General features: G+C 48.5%; 1 protein-coding gene across 2 annotated transcripts; it reads right to left on the reverse strand.

Moving 5' to 3' along the window:
* Positions 1-281: 281 nt before the first annotated feature.
* Positions 282-21,900, reverse strand: LOC144935434 (uncharacterized). 2 transcript variants are annotated; one of them, XM_078862067.1, is made up of 9 exons: positions 21,328-21,900; positions 16,237-16,362; positions 11,692-11,825; positions 10,030-10,147; positions 9,152-9,222; positions 7,456-7,531; positions 3,745-3,807; positions 3,292-3,361; positions 282-1,134 (listed from the first exon to the last, which is right to left on the reverse strand). In XM_078862067.1, exons 1-9 carry the CDS (start codon positions 21,439-21,441, stop codon positions 1,052-1,054), a joined length of 855 nt encoding a protein of 284 aa, XP_078718193.1. In that variant the 5' UTR covers positions 21,442-21,900; the 3' UTR covers positions 282-1,051. The 2 variants fall into 2 exon arrangements, with proteins under 2 accessions (XP_078718193.1, XP_078718192.1); XM_078862066.1 differs by lacking the exon at positions 7,456-7,531 and adding an exon at positions 6,420-6,495 and having other exon boundaries at positions 21,328-21,899.
* Between the last annotated feature and the right edge of the window lie 1,590 nt (positions 21,901-23,490).

Raw genomic sequence — 23,490 nt, forward strand, 5'->3', positions numbered from 1 at the left:
TTGCAAACACTTCAATATAATGTGTTAAGCATAACGGTCGTAATTGATGGATCATTGCATGCCTATCCCTCAATATTAGGTATATAATGAGCAATCAATGAACATCATGTCAAAATTTGGAAATGCAATGATTTATGCATGAGAATTAATGATCCGCTATTTGACTATCTTTTGACTTCATGCCACGACAATACTGACAGGGTCGGTAACAATCTGGCAGCCAACTCATGGCCCACTTCCCACTGTCTCGGACTATAGCCCATCCACTTCTGAGAGAGTAATTCCCAGTTCCAGACAATTTTATTTTTCATGTTATTGAGCCTTTTTATCCTCGACTTTCTCTCATCCGTGCTCCACTGGTGCTGCCATACAGGAAGACGTCAACGTGTATGCAAATTATATATTTTTTAAAAACTTCTATGCCAATAAAAACACAGAATAAAAAGAAACAATGCAAGTGAACAGATATGAGATTTTTTTTTACCATATGCTCCACATTACTAGACACAGTTTCCCTTTAATTTAAGACAAAAGTTGTAAGTGCATCTTATAATCCGGGGTCACTTCATGGAGTCGTTCAGTAAAGCACTCGTTCATGTTGAAGCTTCTCTGCCTCTGGTCTGATTAAGGAGTGAGTCGAGGGTTGCTCTGGAGGGTCAAGACACAACAGTAGGTGAGTGTGTGACCATATTTGTTGAGCTTTAATGACAACCTGGCACAAGTTTGGATGGGGGAGGGGGTCTGTCTTACTTTCTGGAGTGTTTTACAATCTGAAGAATGCGGTGATTTAAACTCAATCATGACATTTCATTGAATTGCTTGAGGGAGCTTTGTTGCATGACTGTTACCCAGCCAGCTGACCCTAGCTGCAGTCCACCACCGCTGGCCAACCGAGGCCAGCCGGCAAGTGGCCACAGTTGACAATGACACTGCTTTGAGGTGCGATGCGTGTTGCCCCGTGGCCCCCCCAGGGCTGCCGAACGCGTGCACTGCCGTGTGCGGTGTGTGTGGAGCCACGCGGGGATGAGGGGACGGCGACAGTGGCGCGCGTTCACATGTTGTTCAGCTCCAGCAGGGTCTGGTCCAGCACCTGGTTGATTCCCAGGTTCTCCTCCTTGGCTCTGGCCAGTTGCTCTGTTGACAGGGCATGAAGGTTAGGAGATAGTCACGCCACTGTCCGGTACATTTTCGAGTTTAGTACCGCGTTGTTTTGGCAGTATGTCCGACATTTATCTCCGCTTGCTCAGAGTCTCTTTAAGTCAGTGAATTGTGCAGCTGATTTACACAATCGAGGGACAAAGTGAGGCACTCAATTCAGTTCGTCGAAGAAGCTCCCAGTATGTGGAGAGAAATGTTGGATATTGTTGCCAAAACGACACGTGGAGCAACTGAAAACACATCAGAGATTTATATAGCACGACAGCAAAAAACAACGACCCTGCAGTAGATAGCCACACCGTTCAGTGCTTCTGCTGGCACATGTCTACTTCACAGAGCCCAAGGACAACAGAAACGTGCAGGAAATGGCACACAAATTAAACCGCCGTACGTTTAGTTGGAATGTTGCAACGTTCCTCAGCCCGTTGTCTACGACAGGACTTGGAAACGCTGCGGTTTGCTCTTTTGACTCTCTGACCTTGGGTGTCAACGTGACCGGTTCACTACCCTCTTAGGAGTAGTGCAGGGAAATAAATGTTTATGAAATGTGTGGATCGGTTCACTGACAACCATTTTTCTTTGAGTCTCCCTGCCAACGACATAGGGGAGTGAGCAGTCGCGCCCGACTGCGTTCCTGTCTGCCCACCGACCTCCGCTCAACTGTTTGAGTTATCTGGCTGGAATGTTTCACAGACTCAGCCGCGGCCGCAGTCCATTTCCAGACAAATGTTTCACATCAGAAGGTGCGTGCCATTGTTCCGCTTCATCCAAATGAAATCGATATCGCCCGATAGAGTGTCGAGTCAAATGCACACTAACAAATGGATATTCGCATTGGCGCTTATTTAATATGAAGCAAGCGTAAAGAAAAAAATAGTCTAGCGTTCAACTACGGGTCAAATGCACATGCCTGGCGTTTTTTTATCACTGGTAGGAGCACAGCTTAGTGCAATATTTTAAGTATGGGCCCTGTCAGAACTTGCAACCTAATCCACTCTACCGAGGGGCTTGCCAGATATTTTTTTTTGCTTTTCGGAAACGGGTTTCCGTTTTGAATGTTCACACAAAGCCGGACGCTCGTGTGTCATAATTTGCAGTTTCCCCGGAAAACTACACACCCAAGCCTCTTCCCAGCGTTTAATCTTCTGGTGGGATATTATTATTTTGAATATACTGTACCTATAAAATATTTTATACCAATAAGCACCACTTTGTGGGAAGCCAACAGTAAATGACCTTAAGAAAAACTGGGGAATTTCCACCTCTGATTACCACGGTTGGCTACGTATGGTGTGAAAGAAGTTCTACATACAAACATACACCGATTACTTTCCACCCAAGGATACGAGTACTGCCCCATGCTGCTCTGAGCAGGGTGAAACTTCGACCCAACATGGTACTATTTAGTTTCTACTGACGAAAGATGTTGGGACACCACAAGCAGCTCCTTTCGTTACCCTCAACCACCTTAAAAACATAGTCTAACCACTCAAATTATAGTGTATGGTCGTAGAAGACTTTAGGCGTATTGTTCACTGTCTACTTAAATACATTTTATATATATATAAACCCTCACGTTTGTTCTTCATAGCACATAGAGAGGTAGATTCAGTCGACCTCAAACTTCAGCAGCGGGAAGAACAGGGAAACTCTACCTCTCGGGCCTCTCTATGTGATGTTGAGAAGGGCCGTTGCCCGAAACGTCTCCTGTTATATATTTTTTTCCTTTTAGGGCATTGGTATAGACGAATGTGTTCAGTTGTTTTGTTATATGCTGCTTCGAGATTTGAAGTTTTCGTGACTGCAAGGATCCATACACTTTGGTTTTTTCGGTAAAGTCACATAGGTTTTTTTTCTGTTTTAACCTACGTGACTTTACCAAAAAAACAAAGTGTATATGCTGCTTGTGCACCACTGCCAACGCAGTATCACCAAATAGTTTGTTTAAAAGCTACGTCCAGGTGGTGCAGTGGTCGGCATGCCGACCAATTAGGTCCAGTGCCATTCATCAGCTGCACAAATGATCAGCTCCACCACCCATTGTTTGCACGTGGACTGTGGACACCTTTGAGTCGTGATGATTCCACCGACCAAAAAAAAGTCATTGCCCATCTAAAAGTTCCCCACACTCACCTTCCAGGTCATCAATGCTGTTCTCCAATTTCACAACTGTCCGCTCCGCATACTCGGCCCGTTGCTCCACCTGCGCCGAGCACAGCATGGTGCACGAGACGGGTTAGACTCCGCTTACCGGTTCGCAACTCCAAAAATTGACGATGACAAACAAACACAACGGTGACCGACCAAACTGAACCAAACTCGGATCAAGTGGCACAGGCGAGGCATCTGACGCGACGCACATTGGAATCTTTCAGACACGACTTCTTAGACAGTGTGGTTTTTGTCGTGTTGTCACTTTGGATTGTATCAAAAGCATTTGGAAGCCTCATTGTTACACCAACAGGTTTTGCTCTCCTGTGTCTCAAGCAGTTGTTTTGTAATGTGCACCTCCTCAAAACGCGCTTGGATTCAACCAGACAATTATCAGCAAACAACAGTCATTCTGTTTACAAATCAAATACTGGCCTCCTTCAGCTTCTCGCTCAGGACCTTTATCTCCTCCTCAAACTTGTCTTCTTTTTGGGAATACTGTGGAGGGAAAGACACGCGCACACACAGATGAGCACTGCATACATGACTTACAGAAGCCCTAAATACTATTCCTGTTTGCGCTGGTAAATGTATAAGTGTACGGTTGAACAGCGGAGCTCCTGAGTAGCTAAATAATACGTATAGCGCAGCTGCGAATATGAACGCTCGTGACAAGTCAGGGGCTTGGCGTTCTTTTCTTAAATGAGCGAGATATTTTCACCGCTGCATGGTGATCATGGTCATGTTCGGTCTGAAACATGCCCGTGACAGTCTGAGAGAGGCGCAGGCTGAACAAGGCGAGGAGAATCCGTGCTCGTACGTCTTTGCCCCCTCGATGGGTTCCGTGCCTACTAAAGCCCACGCGGACAGCTGGGGAAAATTCAGATCGACGATGACTACGATCTCTCCCTGCTGTGGTCAGATCATCTCGCTTGTTTAACAAAAAGGTTGGTGTGCCCCAAATTGTAGTCGGCTTAACAACTGTAACAATCCGCGCGTATGGGATTCATGCAAAGGCTTTTATTTGTCTTTCTTTTTATGACTGGATGCTGTGCTGCCTGGTGACCTTGAGCCTGGTTAATATTGGGACATTTTGTACACAACAATTTACAGACTTGGTACCTGCCATAGGAACGTGGAATTTGTAAATCACTGACCGAGAACGAAAAATGGAGGTGAACACTACCCCACGCTCTAGGGTGGATGGAAGCAATTTGAATTAAAAAAAAACCAAGCTTATCTGGACGCGCTTCGCGACTCCAAAACGTTTACCGGATAAACCCTCCGTTGAACGCGCGACGTGCAGCCGATGCAATCTTGCCGTCTTATTTACGTTAACCTTTTATCTGCACCACTCAGCTATGCCTGGAACGCCGTGTGTAACGGGTTGTGCCTTTTATTATTATTATTTCCTCATTGCTTAACGGCTGGGGAGGTCGGCAACATTTAGGTCAGTTACTCGTAGACTTACTTGTACTGTGAGGTAGGTGACAGCTGACCAATCCTCTGTGCCCCCCACCCCACCCTCAAATAGTGTCAGGTAATTTGCTGTGCACCTTCAATACTCTTTTATAGGCCAGGCCTTTGATGCTCAACGTGACCCCCACCCCAGTAGCGACTTTCCTCAACCCCAGCTTCAAAAGTGTCCCCAAGTGCGGTCATCTGTCGTCGGTTTGTTAGGATAATTCCCAAAATTGTTTATACTTGATTTGAAGCTTTCGTGACTGCAAGGATTCATACTCTTAGGTTTTTTTTTTTACCCAAAAAAACTAAGAGTATGAATCCCAAGATTGTACCCCGTGATGCAAAGGTGCATTTGTATTTGAGACGACTCACATAATGAATGGAGATAGAGTTGCATATTTAAACGTATGTATGCGCTTGAAATGTTTTGCACGGAATTCAAACCCGTAGTTGAGTGCTATCCTGCAGGCAAAATACAAATCCTGGCAGAAGCAATGAGAAATTAACTCCAATCATTCCATCACGTTACAGGACATGCCGATTGAAACGTGTTTACGTTACCAATTATATATTTTAATGACCAAATGCAGAGTGAATTTTTTTTTCTTCTGGAATCATGTTGACGTGTTTCTTTCCTCGTGAAAGTCTCAATGGGGCCTCACTACTTCTCTTCTGTGGAGTGTTTTGTTTGTGTTGTTAAGCGAGTAAATGTTTTTTATGCTTTTGTGTAAATCTGACCGTTGGTGAATGTCTTTTTTGTTAGCAGCCTTTTAAAGGTTAGAATGTTAAACGCTTTACATTCAAACAAACCCTCCCAAGTTCTGTTGTTCATTAGCGCTGGCAAAGACAGAGCTCTTCTAATAAGCTACAAATTGTCCAAAGTGTTAGTAAATTGTTGAGGATAACTTATCCTGGAGGAAACATTTATTTAAGAATATAATTGTTTTTAGTCTTCCTGTTGCAAAGCGTGCGGCTGTTGGGTTCAATTTGGTGTTTATGCCTCACAGTGAACCCACCCACGCTATGCAGAGGTTGAGTTTGCCTCACTGTCATAAACTACACACAGTTGACAATACAGCATGTGTGCGTGTGCGTCCGTATGTAGCGTCTAAATGCCACCACATCTCAAGATGCCATGTGCAACAGCGCTTCCCAAAGTCCTGTCGCCTTCGATCGCGCGTTACACCGCTTGCAGCGATCAACGCTATCGATCGGCGTTCGACGACGTGTACCGCTGTGGAGAGTGGCGGCACAATGTGAAAACCCACGCCGTGGCTCGGCGAAGAGATTTTCCGCACCCGGCCCATCGTCGCGGAACTCATTGGCCGGTCACTGTCCACAGCTTGTCACTGGCTGCCAGCCAATTCCGCAGTCGACTCAAGATGGATATGTTGGGTAAAAGCTTACAGAGCCTAAACGTAGTGCCTTTGCGATAGCCTCTGTTGCTATAAGAATGGGCTTAAAGAGACCAATGTAAAATTGCCACTTGGAGCACTGGAGTTTGGCAAACGTTGCTGCATGAAACCCCGTGGGCGAAGCAAGAGTTTCAAATATAGACGAGAGCAATAAAACAAACAACCACCAAAATCGGCAGCATGTGGGAACCAAGCAGGCCCGTCAAAAAGATCCACGGTCACGCCTCTAACCTCCTCGTTCTGTGCCATGAGGGATTTCAGGTCGTTGGTCATGTTTTTCAGGTCCTCCTCAAGCGCCGAGCATTTGCTGTTGTGGTGGAGATGATGGGCGGGAGGGTTGAGGAGAGATTCGGTATGGGGAAGGGGAGAGGAGAGAAGAGGAGAGGAAGGGATGATGGGGGGAGGGGAGGGAAGGGGAGGGAAGGGTTAAGAGCGAGGTGGGTTGAGGAAACAGGAATGGGAGAGGGCGGGAAGGGGGCCAAGGGAGATGCCGTGAAATAAACAGCGCGCAAGCAAGAGAGCGAGATGGGGAAATGGGGTCGTGGGAAGGCAACTCCATGGCTGCGCACAGCCTAGAAATGCACACAGGCAAAAGCTCCCAAGAATGCAGGAAATTGTACACATGATTAATGATGTGATTTTGGACTGAATATCCAGGTTTTCTAAAAATGCCTGTTAGTTCCACTTTGGTTTTCGTGTAGCGAGGCACAGCGCGGGTAGCAGCAGGCGGGCACATGCAGCAGTGATCGTCATGACTGTCCTTGCAGTTCGGTTGCGCACTTAACGTGGAAGGGAGGTGCGAGGAGGGAGGGGTGGTCAAAAGTTTTGAAAACGAGAAATTGCTAAACCAAAACCAAAAAACGGCATGGCACCTGTTTGCGGTCACATTGACGCCACGTAACAACAACCGTGCACTTTTTCGGAGGATTTTAGCAAGCTCGGAGTTGCCGCACTCCTTGTGTGCAGTTCTCAAAACCTTTCATAACGAATGCTCATTGGTACATATTCGTCCACCCACCCTCGAACGCCCGCAGTATTTCAGCAGCCCTTGAGAGTGAGTTCCAAATTTGATGACCGACGGACATTTTTAACGGACCATCTAGATCATCGACGTCTAGTTCTGCGCACGTTTTACAAAGTTCGCCATTTGCCTTCAAGAGCTGCTGCCCGAGATTGATCGTCGTCAGTTTTTGGGGTAAATGTTTTCGGTGGGGACGCGGCGACCAGGTTCCAGGCGGAGGTGCACGCCGACGCGAGGTTTCTCTACCTTCTCATCGGTCACCAAGAGGGACTTGACACTCTCAAGGGCAACTTGTTGCTCCTCCTCCAGGCGTCGTGAGCGGCTGTTAGTGTGGGGTCCAGGGTCGCGCGTGGGGGTGGTACATGCAGGCATTTTCCCAAACCGTGATTTTCATAACAGACGCACGCACGCACGCACACGCGCTCTCACACGTACATGCCACCGCGGTGAAAGAGGTGGTGGGAGCCGGTGAGATTATACGTTGGGGCTGCGGTGCGGTAAATATAGGCGGTTAAGTATACGGTGGCACAGAGGGGTCCGCGGTGACGTTACAAACGAACAGAAGTTGGTGTTTAGACGTGCACGGTGTGCGCGCTGCGGTGAGTTAGTCGCACTTGACAAACAATTGCTCAAATTCTCACAAAAAATACATACAGTTAAACTCACCACATTCATAATTATCAACCCTGCCTTGCAACAGAAACACATATGCAGACTGAAGAAGGGCCATTGCTTGAAATGTTAACCTACTTTTTATTTTTCTGTTGTAAGGCAGTGTAGATGGTGAACTTGGTGAGATTATTCTTGTTGATTTGTGCTCGGACACCACTACCAATGTAGTTCCTTTTTTATATTTGTTCAATTTGTCACCATAGTCTCACAGCTAATAAATAACCAAAGCAGCCAGAAATGCCTCCCCCAGACTGGGTTGGCGTCGTGTTAATGATGAAGTCACTTCCCATTTTTCTAAATCTGAGTTATTTGATTAATAAACAAGGAATGTTACTGGTGAGAGGTTCGACTTTTGGACGTTAGAAAATATTCTCAGGCAAATGAATGGCCTAAGCACCCCTGTAAGAGACTTCCAAACCAGAGGATTGTTTCTTAATTTTCATATCCTCCTTTCCATTAACTTAAAAATATATCTTTGATATATCTTGGATATTTTTTATATCGATATGTTTGATATATTTTAAATCTTTGATAAAAAAAATCATAAATTTGGAATGCATAATGCCATCAGCATCAGGAGTTTGTCCATTCGGAATGATTCCAAAATGTTGCATCGCCCCATGTTAAGAGAATGGCCCAAGGAAGGGTGATACCACAGAACTACTTCTGAAACGCCTTCATGTGATCTTTTTCCACACTTAGGGGCAATACATTTTTCAAACGTTAATTGAATTGGCAGTTGAAACCAACATTTAATTTCTTAGTTCTCAGAGCTACAACCTTCATCGGTTAAGTGAAAACGAAATTTGATAGCGAAGTTTTTTGTGGCTGTTGTGGTGTGTAAACTTGAAGAGACAAAGGCGGCCGGGCGTGGTGATGGCCACACCAACCCTCGCATCCCTTGCCAGCAATCATAGGTGCTCGCTCATAGCACTTACCCCATCAGCCTACATAGAGGGATCTATGTATTTGTCTCTGAGTCCCTGTGTGACTTGGCTGAGACAGATAGCTCATGACACACGAAAACCAAGTTTTAATCGGTGGTGGCCAAAACCCAAATTTTAATTCAGGATCTCAGCAGCGGTGCCTGCACAGTCCTTGCACCCTTGAGCCATCTGACCACTTCTCAGAACAGGAGCCTTGAAAGGGGGCCCTGGGCAGGTGGGAGGCTGTGATAGGGTTAGGGTTAGGAACCCTCACAAAGCAACGGTTCTCTGGGTAGGGGGGGGGGGGTCAGAGCCTCCGGGTTGTGCGGTGGCTCAGGGCTTACGTTTCGGCGTGGTCGGCACGCTCTTCCGCCCGCTCCAGGTCGCTCTCCAGCACGATCAACTTACGGGCGACCTGCACCACCAGGACAAATGTTCTCAATCCATACGCGTGCAGCGCACATCTTTGTTTCTATGTATTTACACCATATGACTGTGCATACACATGTATGGATATATGATACGTATACACGCCAGTGTCGTTGAGGAACGTCAAAGCCAGAAGGTGCAATGTTTGGGTCGAGAATGATGTGTTTATCCTGGACATCTGCGTTGTTCCACTCTGTTCACCAAGGTTCTTCTGGATCTGGGTGAGATTCAAACCCAGAAGGGGGATCGGGACTTGAGTTGGCTGCGAGGTGACGTTGTTAAGGCCTTGGCTGACGATGGGTAGGTGGTTGTCTTTGGCAAGAAAACGTGTCAACTTATTTGGAGTTTGCATGTCTCTGCAGATATTTCGTGGCAGAATTTTCACCAAAACAGGATTCTAGGGGAATGGTGTCAGTGTTCCGGTAATGATGCAGAGTGTTATTTAATTGTGCATCAAGAAGTTTTTTGTAGAAGCTCCCGGACCAGGATGGAGCACAATACTCGGCCACCGAGTAGATCGGTGACTTTGCCTCGTTACTTTCATTCGCTGGAGGTCTACGCAGGGCCTGAATTTCTCGCTCAGTATTTTCCGGGTCGCCGGTCGCCCGGGAGTAGAACACGCGACGAGCAGTGGCCACAGCCATAGCGAGATGTGTAATGGATGTGGTGGGCCGGGTGCGGAAACTATATTCGTGATTTGCTGACCCAGACAGACCCGGCTGGAACGGAGCACTGGGCGCGAGCAACAGCAAGCGGCGTGAAACAGTGAGCGGCGTCGTCATTGTCGTCTCACCTCCTCGTACTTGCGGTCGGCCTCTTCGGCGATGTGCTTTGCCTCCTTCAGCTGCACCTCTTGCACCTCCAGCTTCTCCTCGTCCTTCAGCGACTTCGTCTCGATCACCTTCATGCCCCTGCGTGCAAGTGTCCCGTGTGGCCAGGGTTATTCGGCAGTCACAGTCTTCACCCAGTCAGAAGCAGGAATTTTTAGTCTTTGACTTTTTTGTTTCCGTCTAACGTAGTCTGACGTGTAGGCCACCAGCAGTTGTTAAATGTCGGGTGTGAGGGGCACGCGATTTCCCTCTGTCAATGTCAGGTGAGCCAATCGGTGAACTCGATACGTATTTATATATAGATATACTGTAAAGGCAATTACGATTTGTGTCTTTCTCAAGTCACTGCAGTCTTTAATATTGCTACTAAATTATATTGGTCTGTGTCTTCATTCAGACAATTTTTTTTACTAAATTTGTCATTAAAAATTTTTCATAGAAAAAGCAGCACGCAAGATACAATGTCGACTTTGAACAAAATGGCCATACATTTTTTTCGTCTCAATGTTGAATGTAACACGTATTTTTAATTACGATTAACATTTGTTTAAAACGATATAAACATAAAACACGTTTTTTTTGTTGTTGCAAACATTGGTCAAAGTAATTTCCACGTAAAAAAAACCCCTCAGATAATGTGGCATTTCCCCAGGTGGCTCACGGCCAGCGACGGAGGCAAGAGTTGCCCACCGACCTGATGAAGGAAGGCTCACAAGGGATCTTGGCGTTCCAAAGTAATTTGTGTCCGCAACCTTAACTCTTGTTGTGAAATCAAACAGCGGAGCGATTTGATCCTACAAGGAAGATTGGTGGCAACATGCACGATTGGCTGTTGAGTCACATGATGCCTTATAAGCCCTGAGCCTTTTGAATTATGGTCCCTTCTCTCACAAACAAATGAAACATCTCCTTTTTGACCAGGGCCGGATGACGTTTGTTGGGGGTCTAGGGCTGTTATAGTTTTGAGGGGGGGGCTCTGTTTATTAAATTCCTTCCCTTGACTGCTTGATTTTATCAGCACACAAGCCCGATGCCCAGCACTCCATTGTTATTCACCGTTTCTCTACGAATTGGAAAGCTCGCAAAAGTTAACGTGAACAAAACTATTTTCATTCCGGCACATCATTAGTAGTAATGCACATGGCAGTGATGTGGCTCCAATTGGCAGGTTACGTATATGATTTACCGTAAAGTTAAGCCAAAGCGATACCCAACCAACATTTAAGACAGTGGTGGAAACTCTACTTTTCTATGATGGGGGCAGGGGGGGACTTTACCCATGGGACAAGCGCTGTTGACTTGCCCACCACATAATTGGTACACATTCTACCCCCATCTAGAACTTGAACTCGCAGCATTCCGAATGCGAGCCAACTTGCTGCACCGGCCAACAGGATTGCGTGGTCACTGTTACCATGATCGGCTCATTGTTTTCTGCGTGGCGGTGCCACTCCAGCGAGGCTGCAGCCCCATGAAGCCCTCCTCCCTGCGTGAGTCCGGCCCCTGACCCGGCCCGTGACCCCGGCCCGTGACCCCGGCCCGTGACCCCGGCCCATGACCCCGGCCCGTGACCCCGGCCCGTGACCCCCGGCCCGTGACCACGGCCCGTGACCCTGCACGCTCACCGGTTGCTCTCGTCGGACGCCTTTTCGGCCTCTTCGAGTTTCTGCAGCGCCACGGTGAGGCGCTCCTGGGTGCGATCCAGCTCCTCCTCCTTGAGCTGGCTCTGCCGGTTGAGCCCCGCCAGCTCCGCCTCGGCCTTCGAGTCAGACGCGAAGCGCCACCACCACAACAACAACAACGGCCGCCCGTCTTCTACGTTGAGTCTCCCTCCCAACGCTGTAGTCAGTCAGCAGCAGTCCTTTGTTGTCAATCAGCTTGGCTGGATGAAGGTCCCACCCCACGTGCCCCTTGGGCCACGGCAGTTACAGTTATGTGAACATGTTTCACCACACGTAGACTTTCGCGACCAATGTTATTCGTAATAAGGGTTTTTGGGTTAGATCGCGTAAGTAGACATGTGTCGAAACCTTGGCGTTTTGTTTACGTGACAAATCCTTAAACGAATTGGCTGTGTCGGGTGGTGGAGGGTTTCGACACATTTATACTTACGCGATCTAACCAAATAACCTTTATTATGAATGTTTCACCACGCCGGTCAACGCGGTTGGCACATGCAGGGAGCATGCTACACGTGGTGGTGGTGGTGGTGCAACGATGTATTTTGCATCACCGATGAAGAGCCGTTGTGTGCACACTGATCACCCATCCTGACACTATCCAGGCCGAAGCCCTGCTTAGCTTCAGAGGTCTGACGAGTTTGGGCACATTCCAGGTGATTGGGCCACAGGTAGCTAGGCATGTACAGCACTGTACGCTAATGAGACAAGTAACCGTTCACCAGTCCGCCCTTTGCCACACGAGTCGATCGATTGTTGCAAAATTTGGTAACGATTCATTTGAGCCTCCCGTTTGAACAAATTTTCACATTTGCCAAATACTAGTTGACGAGTCAGCACACTTCCCAAAACAACGATTCCAACCCAGGTATTGCCACGGACGGCGAGCGGCACGCCTCCAGGATATTCAGGTTCGGCAAAGCTGAATTAAGTGATAAAACCAGACGTATTATTTGATGGGGGCGGTTTTTGTGTGTAGCCATCGGTGACGGGACAGAGGGCCGTCAAATTTGGTCGACTTGGGAAGCCAGTTTAATCGCCGTTCTCTGACATGGCCATTATGAACCTCCCAAGAGCAGCCAGCGGCCCTCTTCACGTGACCACGTGTTGTTCCTACCGTCGCGATAACCCGAACCAAGACACACGTCAATATTCATTATAAGTCACTGTTGCATCTTCAAACACCTGTATAAGACGGTATTTAAATTAAAGCCAAACAACATCAGGTTTCCATGAGACGATACGATAAGAGAACCTCCTAAAATGAATGACACTGATCAATCAATGTCCTAAAAAAAAAGCATGTCATTTTTGAGGCTTCCAAATGCTGTGCGCGTGGATCAAGGCTCCTTCGCGTGTTTAGTTTGGTCCAAGTTTGGTTGTTTTTATTCGTCTTATATTTTTCTGACCCAAAGTAAGGCTCTGCCAAGCATTGACAAAAGTGAAAATACCGTTCGTTACACACGTGCACACACGCGCGCGCGCAAAAACGGCACGTGGACCGCGCGGGTTTGTGTTGTTCCAAAATCATGCGTCCACAACCTGAGATCTTGCAAAATCAAACGCTGCAACTATTTGATCTCATCAGGTATATCGGTGAGAGCACGCATGCATGCCTGGTGAGTCACCCGATGCCTTATAAGCCCTGTGTGCCTTTTGCCTCGAGGTATCTATCTTATACACAATCACCGTGAACAAAAACACAACTGCCACAGGCAGGGGACAGGAGGTGAGTCAGATGATGAGTGTTAAACACATTCAGTCAACCACACGGTTACAAACACTCACTCACGCAAAGACAAAGATCCCCCTTGAACAGACATTTGGGGCAAGTGCTGTTAGCACGTACATATAAAGGCGAGCTCAGCACATGAGGTGGCCAGCAGCACGCCCGGCCGCCTTTGTCTTCCCAATGCTGATGTTTACACACAGCACCAGGTAGTGTACACATTTAAGGCTGCGTCGACCTAGGGGAGGCTCAAGACTGGTTCAGATAATCATCAATTGTGTTAACCGAGTGGGAATCAAACTCAGGTGCCCGGGTTCGGAGCGCAGAGTGTGCTTGACCACGAGGCTGCCGTTCTCCGCTGACACATCCATACACACACATGTATAAGTGTACGTGCATGCATCCCCTGGAACATTTAAATCGCATTTCACTGTCACATCACATCTCAAACTCTGATCGCCACAAATCTCAATCTCATAGAGGGCATCTCTCTGGAGTCTCATCTGCAGTGCTCGCCATCTCACGACGCATCACAGGCGACACCGCCACGCTGAGTCTTCACGTACAGAAGCTCACTTATCGGAGGCGGGCCGCTTACTCCGCATGAAGGTCTCGCGAGGAATTTTAGCCCCCCACCCGCCCCCCCCCCCAAAAAAAAGGAATGTAAAGCAACATTGAGCTTCAAAGCGCAACTCTCCAACGCTTGCCTGCACTCCACGCATGCCCTTATAAAGGGCCCAGTCGTGCTCTCGGTTGTTTATTAATTCAGGGGCGCAGCCGGAATTGCGGCACAAATATTTATGCACTCGAGCGGCACTAAAAGTGAAAAGTGGACAAAAAGTAATACCCCCCAAAAAGGGGGGATGGGGGGGGCCGGTCGACGCACGAGGTAGGCAGGGCGAGGGTTTACATCCAAGGTGATGATCTGAGTTGGATTCCTGGCCACGGGCTGCGAATGTGATATTTGAACCAAGCCGGCGTGCGGTATTTGAACTGGTACTGGGTCCACCATCGCTCCTTCGCCAACTCGGTATTGGCGAGCGTGGTGAAGTATGATGATGATACAACCCTTGTAACTGGCACGGCGTGGGGAAGCCTTCATCCGGTAGTGGTTTTGACAAAGAACTGTACATTATTGACGTTACTACAGTATTGTTATTATTATACGTAAACCCTGCTCACAATGCTTGTTGGAACGTGGGAACATCTCTAGGTGTGTGGCATTGTCACTCCAGATTCTTGCAATTCAACTGCTATTCTATTTAAATTCAGTGTAAGCATCATCGGATGGCAAGTACGGAAGGGATTGTTCTGTAAACCCAACTACGCCTGCTCAGTGGAGCGAGCATCGTTCTCTCTCTAAGCAAACAATGTCAGGCTTTGGTCGGCATTCCTGCACATGCGGTGACTGGTGATATGCTCAGAGGCTCCTTTTCATTGTTCATAGACAGACAGGCAGACGGACAGATAGGAGGACAGAAAGATAGACAGGAAGGCAGGTAGACAGGCATGCAATCAGGCAGGCAGACAGACAAGACCACGTGCGTGTCCTGCACCAGACACGGCAGAGATCTGTGGCTTGATTCTTTTCACTTTTGGTGTTGAAGAACTAACCACATCAGCCCGCGGAAGCGGTTTCACTCCTGTTGACTCTATCGTAGGAAAGTTAAATCGACCGGGCCAAGCCACTTGCAGCAGGTCTGGATATGGCCATTTTGCAGCAGGGACATGAAAAGGGTTCCTCGGAGGCGGCTGATGCCACGGTCTGATAAACACCCTCGCTCCTGAATCCTAACCCAGCTTCATCCAAACCGGTTCCTGCAGACCACCCACCCTTCACCCTCCATCGCCCCCTGTCCCTACCTCCCTCGCGTACTACCCTCTCGTTCACCCCTCACCTCCCGACGTCGGCACCCTCATCCGGTAATTACTGTCATTTGTAGTTTCTTCACACACACACAAAATCCGGCATGCATGCTTGAGCTACTGTATCTTCGGCGAACGTGTCTGGGAACGGGAGTCTGTTTGAGCGATTGAAAAATGCTCGCTTTACAATCCCACGACCGCTTTGTGGGCCCTGCGTGTTTTGTCTACAGACTAAATATGAATCGCTTCACTTGTAGTCCGTGCAAGAGCAGAAGTTGCTGTCACCTGGGATGGCAAAGCTTTAGTGGTGATCATTTATATGGCCAATAACGGCGAATCAAATAACGATTATGTTATTTATCCATCCAGGAAAGGCCCACTGAGTCATAATTCATTATTCAGGGGGGTCCTCCATTCGGATGTTTGGCCAATTACTTGTCGATGAGTGTTTTACATCGTGTGGGAGGAGGGATGGAGCACCTGAAGAAACCCCACCATGCTTATTAGGGGATATCATTCAAAGCCAGGATAGATGGATTACGGTAAATCCATTACTGTGCTGACATCTCAACACTCGGCATTCCCAGGCAGCCTCCCATCCAAGTACTAACCAAGCTTACCCTTGAGGGCATTGGGCATGTTCAGGGTAATAGGGTCTATACCAGATGGGGGAATATAGTTCACGCAAGCTTCTCCGGATAACCGGTCAAAGTGAGGAGCCCAGCACGGGTGCAATTACCAAATTATCAACATTTCCCAACTTCATGAAAAAAAATCCATCTTCACACATCACCTCATACTGCAAACAATAAGCAACCGTGGACTTTGCTGCTGCCCCCTAAAACCGGAGGCAGGGCCCTCCCTCCTCCCACCCTCATCGCCGCCTCAGGCCGCACCTCAGTGGCCTTCCTGTCGGCCTCCTGGAGTTTCTCCTCCAGTACCAACGCCTCCTCCTGAGCCTTGTCGCGCTCGTCCTCCGTGAGACGAAGTCGTTTCTCCAGCTGCAGCATCTCGTCCTCCATCTGCAGGGAGGGAGGACGGCGTGAGGGCGCGGGGGTAAGACGGCACGCGAAGTGGCGGGGGGGGGGGGGTGACAAATATTTATTTTCCATTATACAACCGAGCCGTGCCAAGCCAGGTCGGCGCGGCTCAGGAAGTACCGGGTTTTTTTCCACTGCAGAAGCCAAGGCATGCTTCGTGATGTCACATGCAACGAATGTGTGATTAGTTCCACCCCTGGCCCTGCTTGGCCCCAAACCAGATTCAGATGCCTTTTGAGGCCAGCGTATCACGGTTTGGTTCTGGCTAGGTATGGCAAATAGCCAGTGGAAAACCACCTGTTCCAGTGGAAAAGGAGTAAGAGAGGAAAAGAGACAGGGTAGGAGGATGCGGAGGTGATGGATGTGGCCTGTTGTATCGGTCATTTGGAACTTGGGAAGATGTCTTTCTTTGATTTCTCCTGCATCATCTACTCTGGAAGCTAGAGCGGAAGTTGGTGCTACTTGAGGTGACAACATTTTAATTGGTACAAGGTTCTCCATATTGCTAACAAGTGTGAATTCACGTTCGATAAACTGACCTCATTTAACAACATATTTTAGAATATAATTTGCGTCTATTGGTATGGTGGTAAATCCGTAAACCAACGCTTTAGATGATGCAAGAGTTGGTGGAACACGTAGAATTGTGTAACTGACACACCTGTTCGGCTACAAGGTGGCTGAGATACAGCAGACAGCGATGTGTTTGTGACCTGTCTGTGTGTATTTGACTGCGATTCTCTGGTTCATTCGCACACACTCAACACCATCCACAATAAGCAATTAGCCAAGCATCCCAATGCACGACCCTCCTAAAAAGAGGCTTGGGACCCGGTGAGGCTTTACTGGGTAAATAAGAAATAAATTAAAATAAGAAATCGGTACCAACAAAGACTTTTACCACCCCTCAACCACAACTGCAAACGTAAAGAAAAAGCGAAATTATCTCAATTTATTCTTCAACTAAACGAGTTGAAGAATGGATATTTTTCAAAATAAATTTTCACGAAATTCACCTAAATATTTTACACACACACACAGGACTCAACCGTATGTTTTAAGCGCTTAATTGAGTGGAATTAAAGACATCGTCGTCATCACCTCTCATAATGGGCACGCTGTAAGGGTGAGTTTCGCAGTGGTTTGGAGGCACTGTGTCCGACACAAGCCATTTTGAAAAAAACGGATGCCGAATAATCGATTCAACAATTATATGATATTTTGAAGCAATTTCCACACACTCATCAGCAACGCATCGTCCCCTCAACCTCCCCTCATTTCTAGACGGTGTGCGGGAGTCGATGTCGTGTCCACGAAGAGGCAGAAGCACTTTTAAATCATTTAGATTGAAAACTAAAATCTTTACAACTACTTAGTTTGTTGTCCTTCCTCCACACCTCCGATTAGCACGGTTGGCTATGTATGGTGCGAAAGAAGTTTAACATTCACTAATCCGCTCACGGCCGTGGCAGTCGGGTCCATTGTGTGTGAAGTAATGTTTCGGCCCATCTCCCTCCTTCATTCGCCACCATCACCGCCCTTCTTGTTAACAGTGGCGGCCACCTTTACAGCTGTGCGAAGTTCCTTGTTAAATATTGGCCGAGTGTGTGGAACATTGCTCGCATCATGTGGTCAACATGATGGTTATTGCTGTGGTAACAGAGATGCCGCGTCCGTGAACAGGCAATTTGAAGGCAAGCTTGGTGGGTTGCGATGTGGCCAGGGTAAGTGGACCTGTGTTTTTGCGTGGATCTTTGAGTGCTATCCCCCGTGGGTTTCCTCCCATACACAAACCACTCATTGGAAAAAAAAGGATTTGGTGAAACATGCCAAAGCAGCACCCTCCTGCAAACGAGTCTTGGGACTCAGTGAGGCTTTCCTGCATAAATACATGACGTATTATTATTACTGTACATTATGCACACAGAAAATGGGGGCATAGTTATTCTCTACAAAGAGTGTCTGAGGCTATGCAAAGGCTTCCCGTGACATTCAAGGTACTAATTCTACGCAGCACAGAGGAAGTATAACTCAAGCACAGAATACTGAACACATGCACACACGCTGCATGCCTTGTCACACTCAATATAAACAAGTCAGAGTGTGTCCTCATGCTGAAACAAGCATTTGGGCATCGGTGAAAATTCCATTCATATAACGAGAACCAGTCAGCAGTCTCCCGAGGATGGACAATATTGACGATGAACTTCGAAATGCCAATGGACATACGTTGTGCCTCTTGTAAGAACTTTCAATTGTCCGTTTGTGAATCCGTCCGTTGGTTACAGCAATAACTTGAGAAATTTGCATCGCAAAGGGTCAATTTAGGACTCTCTCTCTGACTTCAAGAAACCAGGGAGTCACGGCATTGATGATTAACTACAATACGACGTATGGTCTTATGGCCTTTGGCCGAAGTCATACAAATCTTGACAGAATAATGGCATCGTGCGTATCCTATGGGGGGTTGAGAATATTCCTGTGATCTCTTCCCGTTCATCTGCTCTTTGAGTTGAGAATCGGGTAATTGAAGACACATTCGGGAAACTTGGTCGGGTTAATGATAAATGAAGTCTATTCGTGGAAAGAATAGGGGAAGACTTTAGCATGAAATGTCAAGGGCATGTTCTTGTTATACCAGTAAAAGACTGGATTAAAAAAATATATAAATGACATGTGTGTTCCACCAAACATTGTGGGCTGGTACAAAATATGTTTTGATTGTATCTTCTCGCAACTTCTTGACGGTTATTTTTCGTGAAATATTCTCACAGCAACTTTAAAAGTCTAAAGTTCACACAGAGACAACCCCAGCACTTGCCTCCAACAACAATGAAGAACATTCCGAACCACATTGCATTGGAAACATAATAATCGACTTTAGGTTTGGATACGCTCAAGATGCCCAGCAGATGGCAGCGCGGCAATGGAAAATTAAATCTATCTGCGCGGAGCTTTGGTTTTGTCCACATACTCTGATTTCCTCCCACGTGAACTCAAACTCTCATATTAAATTGAGATTGGCCAAACACCCGCATGCATGATCCCCCAAATCAGTTTTCTCCTGAAGACACAGTGAGTTCTCCTGGGTATTTAATGAGAAAACATCCGTGTGAGGTCTCAAGCACCGTAGCTACTACATCTATGATCAAATACAGAGGAGTTCGCGTTATCAGGAATATCCTGGCCAGACCGTGTTTGTCTCTTCCTGATGCTGAAGACAATTACGACAACCGATACTCAATTTGCAGTCGGCAGCACGCGCACACATCATCAGCGACCCGTCATGCTCGTCGGCTGTTGGGCGAAGTGATGATGTTAGCGAGTGCCTATTAAGGCCAGATTTGAGGATCACACACAGATACGTGAAAAGACTAATTATCCCCGCATACCACCACTGTTGGGGAAAGTGTGGTTTTGGAACGGACCGCGGTCTTGTTCCCATCAGTGCTGCTGTTCACACACCGCGATCGTTATTTAGAGGAGGCCTAAATACCTGCGGCGTAAGCCGTGACCGAGGGGGCACACGCACGCATGAATACGCGCCACGTGCAACGATAAGACCGAGACAAAGACATCAAGGGCAAGATCCCAGCATAACCGACATACACTCTCGAGATCACCTATTAAGGCCAACACCATGCCCGGCCGCCTTTGTCTCCCCAGTGCCAATGTTTATACACCGCGCCAGGTACTCATTTAAGGCTGAGTCGACTTAGAGGAAACCCAGGACCGGTTGATATATAATCGTCGCCGATGTTGTCTGCGAGCAGGAATCGAACTCGGGTCGCCGGGTTCGTAGCGCGCGAACCGCTACGCTATCGCTCACACACAAACAGGTACACCACGCACACAGGTACACCACGCACACAGGTACACCACGCACACAGGTACACACGTTGACACGTGCGGGTACCTACGGGTACATACACAGGTAAAAAAACAAGCACACAGGTGTACACTCTTGATTTGATGACGGACGCTTGTGTTGCGCCCGAAACGTCGTGATTTATTTAATTTTATACCTCCGTGACTTTACCGAAAGAACCAAAGAGTATACACACAGATAAACAAAGACAAAGATTCCCCGTATAGCCTTTTACAGACTGTTGGGGCAAGTGCTGTTGGCGAATATTTTTAAAAACCCGCACGGCGCACAAGAGGATGGGTGGTCAAGACCGCGCCCGACCACCTTTGTATCTCCCCAGTGACGATGGTTTACACGTCGCACAAAGTGCTTATTTAAGGCGGAGTCAACCTAGGGGAGGCCCAGGACCGGTTCAGATATTCGTCACTTGGTGTTGGCCATGAGCGGGAATCGAACCCGGGTCGCCAGGTACACTAGCGCTCCCCACAGGTACACACACAGGTACACACACGGGTACAGGTACACACACAGGTACACGCGCACAGGTACATGTATACACACGCGCACAGGTACACGTATACACACGCGCACAGGTACACGTATACACACACAGGTACACACACAGGTACACGCGCACAGGTACAGGTATACACACACAGGTACACGCGCACAGGTACACGTATACACACACAGGTACACGTATACACACGCGCACAGGTACACGTATACACACACAGGTACACGCACACAGGTACATGTATACACACGCGCACAGGTACACGTATACACATGCGCACAGGTACACGTATACACACACAGGTACACGCACACAGGTACATGTATACACACGCGCACAAGTACACGTATACACACACAGGTACACGCGCACAGGTACACGTATACACACACGCACAAGTACACGTATACACACACAGGTACACGCGCACAGGTACACGTATACACATGCGCACAGGTACACGTATACACACAGGTACACGCGCACAGGTACACGTTTACACACACAGGTACACGCGCACAGGTACACGTATACACACGCGCACAGGTACACGCGCACGTACCTGCTTGGCTTTCTCCTCGGCGACCTTCCTGTCCGCCTCCGCCTGCTCGGCGCGGTCGATGGCGTTCTCCTTTTCCATCTTCAGCATCTGCATCTTCTTCTTGATGGCCTCCATGTCTGCTGCGAGGGCTTTGGCGGTGGCGTCCAACGAGGTGACGAGACGCGTCTGCGCTTTTGGGGCGAGGTGCGGAGTGAGAGCGAAGATTGGGGCGAAGTGGGCGACAGGAGGAGGGGATGTCAAGCGGTGATGGAGGTGGTGGAGGAGGAAGATCGAGGGTCAAGGATGACGAGCGTGAAAGATAGTGGCGAGTGGAGGAGGCTGCTGAAGAGCCGAGGAGGACGAGTTACAGAACTTAAGAAGGCGAGATGTGAAAACCAACGGCGGATGATAACCGGGCGCTGAGAGAAATGATTGACTAAAGGCGTGGGCCGAGGGTGCACGTGGATGGGAGGTGAGCACGACGTGAACGCAAAAGGTGCAGGAAGACGAAGAAGAAGAGGAGTAGGTGAAGGAGGAGAAGGAGCTTGGTGCTTTTCACCGGCTACTCCAGAGTGAGTGTCTGGACGTGGGGGTGGGACCGCAGCCGGGATAAGTACCCGGGCTCCGGCTGGGGGGGGAGGAGAGGGGGGGGGGCATTCCCTGGGCAGTGACACAAGTTGCGTGGCAAACCTCTCTCCGTGTCTCCGAATTTTTTCTCTCCCTCTCTCTCCCATTTGTGTTCCGAACGGCGCTTTAACGCCAAATCGGGGCATATTCGCGTGGCGAGTGCCCCGTGTTGCAGTCACCCCCCCCCCCAACCAAAAAGCCTCATCGGCGTCATCATCTCCCGCAGTGGCTCCATCTCCTTGTTTGGAGTCGAACGTTCTCAGCTCGAGATGATCGCGACCGCTGCTCCCTGGGTCCGTGACTCTACGCGCTTGAAGCGAGCGCTGCCCATTCTTGTCATCATCGGCCGTGACCACTCCACTGCTGGATGAAGGAGTAACCCCTCCCCCCCCCCCACTTGCAAACGCCAAGTCGTCTCCATCTCTCAGGGTCCTCTTGCGATGTAACGATCCAACCAGGACCTGCACACGAGATGATATTGTCGCTCCATCTCCGCGATGGTTGAGATTCCTAGGGTGCTTTCCCTCCGTTGCCTGCCACTCCGTCTCTAGTCTCGACCATCGATCATCACCTTCCGGCCATGCCGTGGCCTGCCCCAAGTCCCTGATGGCTTCACGGTTCATACGATGGCCATGATGTTGTGAACTTCGCTTTGTGCTTTGATGCGTTCCTCTCCCCGCCATGGCAAGTGGACAATTACTGGACATGTGTGACAAAGAGCTTCACAGCTCGTCGGATTCCTTCCGTGTTAATAAATATTCTGATTCTGAAGTAAGGGGCACTGGTAAACAAAACAGAGCTGCTGTTTGCGAGCACCTATTAAGGATGGGACGGCGCTTGAGGGGGTAGTGTGGTCAAATTCACGTTCGCTCGTCTTTGTAACCAGATACGAGACGTATCCAAAACGTGTTCCCTGTGTCAATAAACGTATAGAAGTCTGAAATCACACACACACACCTACCAGCGGGATAAGTCGCATTCCCTGGCGAAATACAGGAGGAAAAAAAGTGCGTCTTATAATTCGGAAAATACGATATGCGGAGCGCAATACGCTAACCACAGAGCCACTGTTCCGCCCAGGAATGTACCATGTATGTGTATACAAGCATACACACAGATCTCTCCACTGTGTATATGTTACAAAGTCCGTTAGCGAGGACCTTTAAAGGCCCGCACAGCGCACGAGGGGATGGGTGGCCAACACCCACCACCTTCGTCTTCCCGCTTCTGATGTTTATACCCCGCGTCGGGTACTTATTTCAGGCCAAGTCGACCGAGGGGAGGCCCAGCTCATCATCAAAAGTGGCAACCGTGATCGGGAATCGAACTCGAGCCGCTGGGTTTCGGAGCGCACTAACGCGCGAACCACTGCGCTCCTCTCCCGAAAAACCCCGCACAGGCGCGCGGTGCTGGGTCGAGTTGAAACGCGCGCGGGGGCGAGACATCGAAAGCGGCGCTCCGACTCGAGGATTCACGGGTGTGGCCGGGTGCGGTGATGGAAGTCGACGATGCACGCCCCGGGAGACGAGACACTTCGCAGACGGGGTGGACGGATCA

The sequence above is a fragment of the Lampetra fluviatilis genome, chromosome 13 (genome assembly GCF_964198595.1).
Source record: "Lampetra fluviatilis chromosome 13, kcLamFluv1.1, whole genome shotgun sequence".
NCBI lineage: Eukaryota > Metazoa > Chordata > Hyperoartia > Petromyzontiformes > Petromyzontidae > Lampetra > Lampetra fluviatilis.

Excerpts from the sequence above, each read along its gene's own strand:
- LOC144935434 (XM_078862067.1), bottom strand. The coding sequence starts at position 21,441 with ATGGAGGCCATCAAGAAGAAGATGCAGATGCTGAAGATGGAAAAGGAG. Across the intron at positions 9,223-10,029 it reads CCGACCGCAAGTACGAGGAG|GTCGCCCGTAAGTTGATCGT; the intron begins GTGAGACGACAA and ends CTGGTGGTGCAG. Across the intron at positions 3,808-7,455 it reads TCTTGGTGACCGATGAGAAG|TATTCCCAAAAAGAAGACAA; the intron begins GTAGAGAAACCT and ends TTCCCTCCACAG.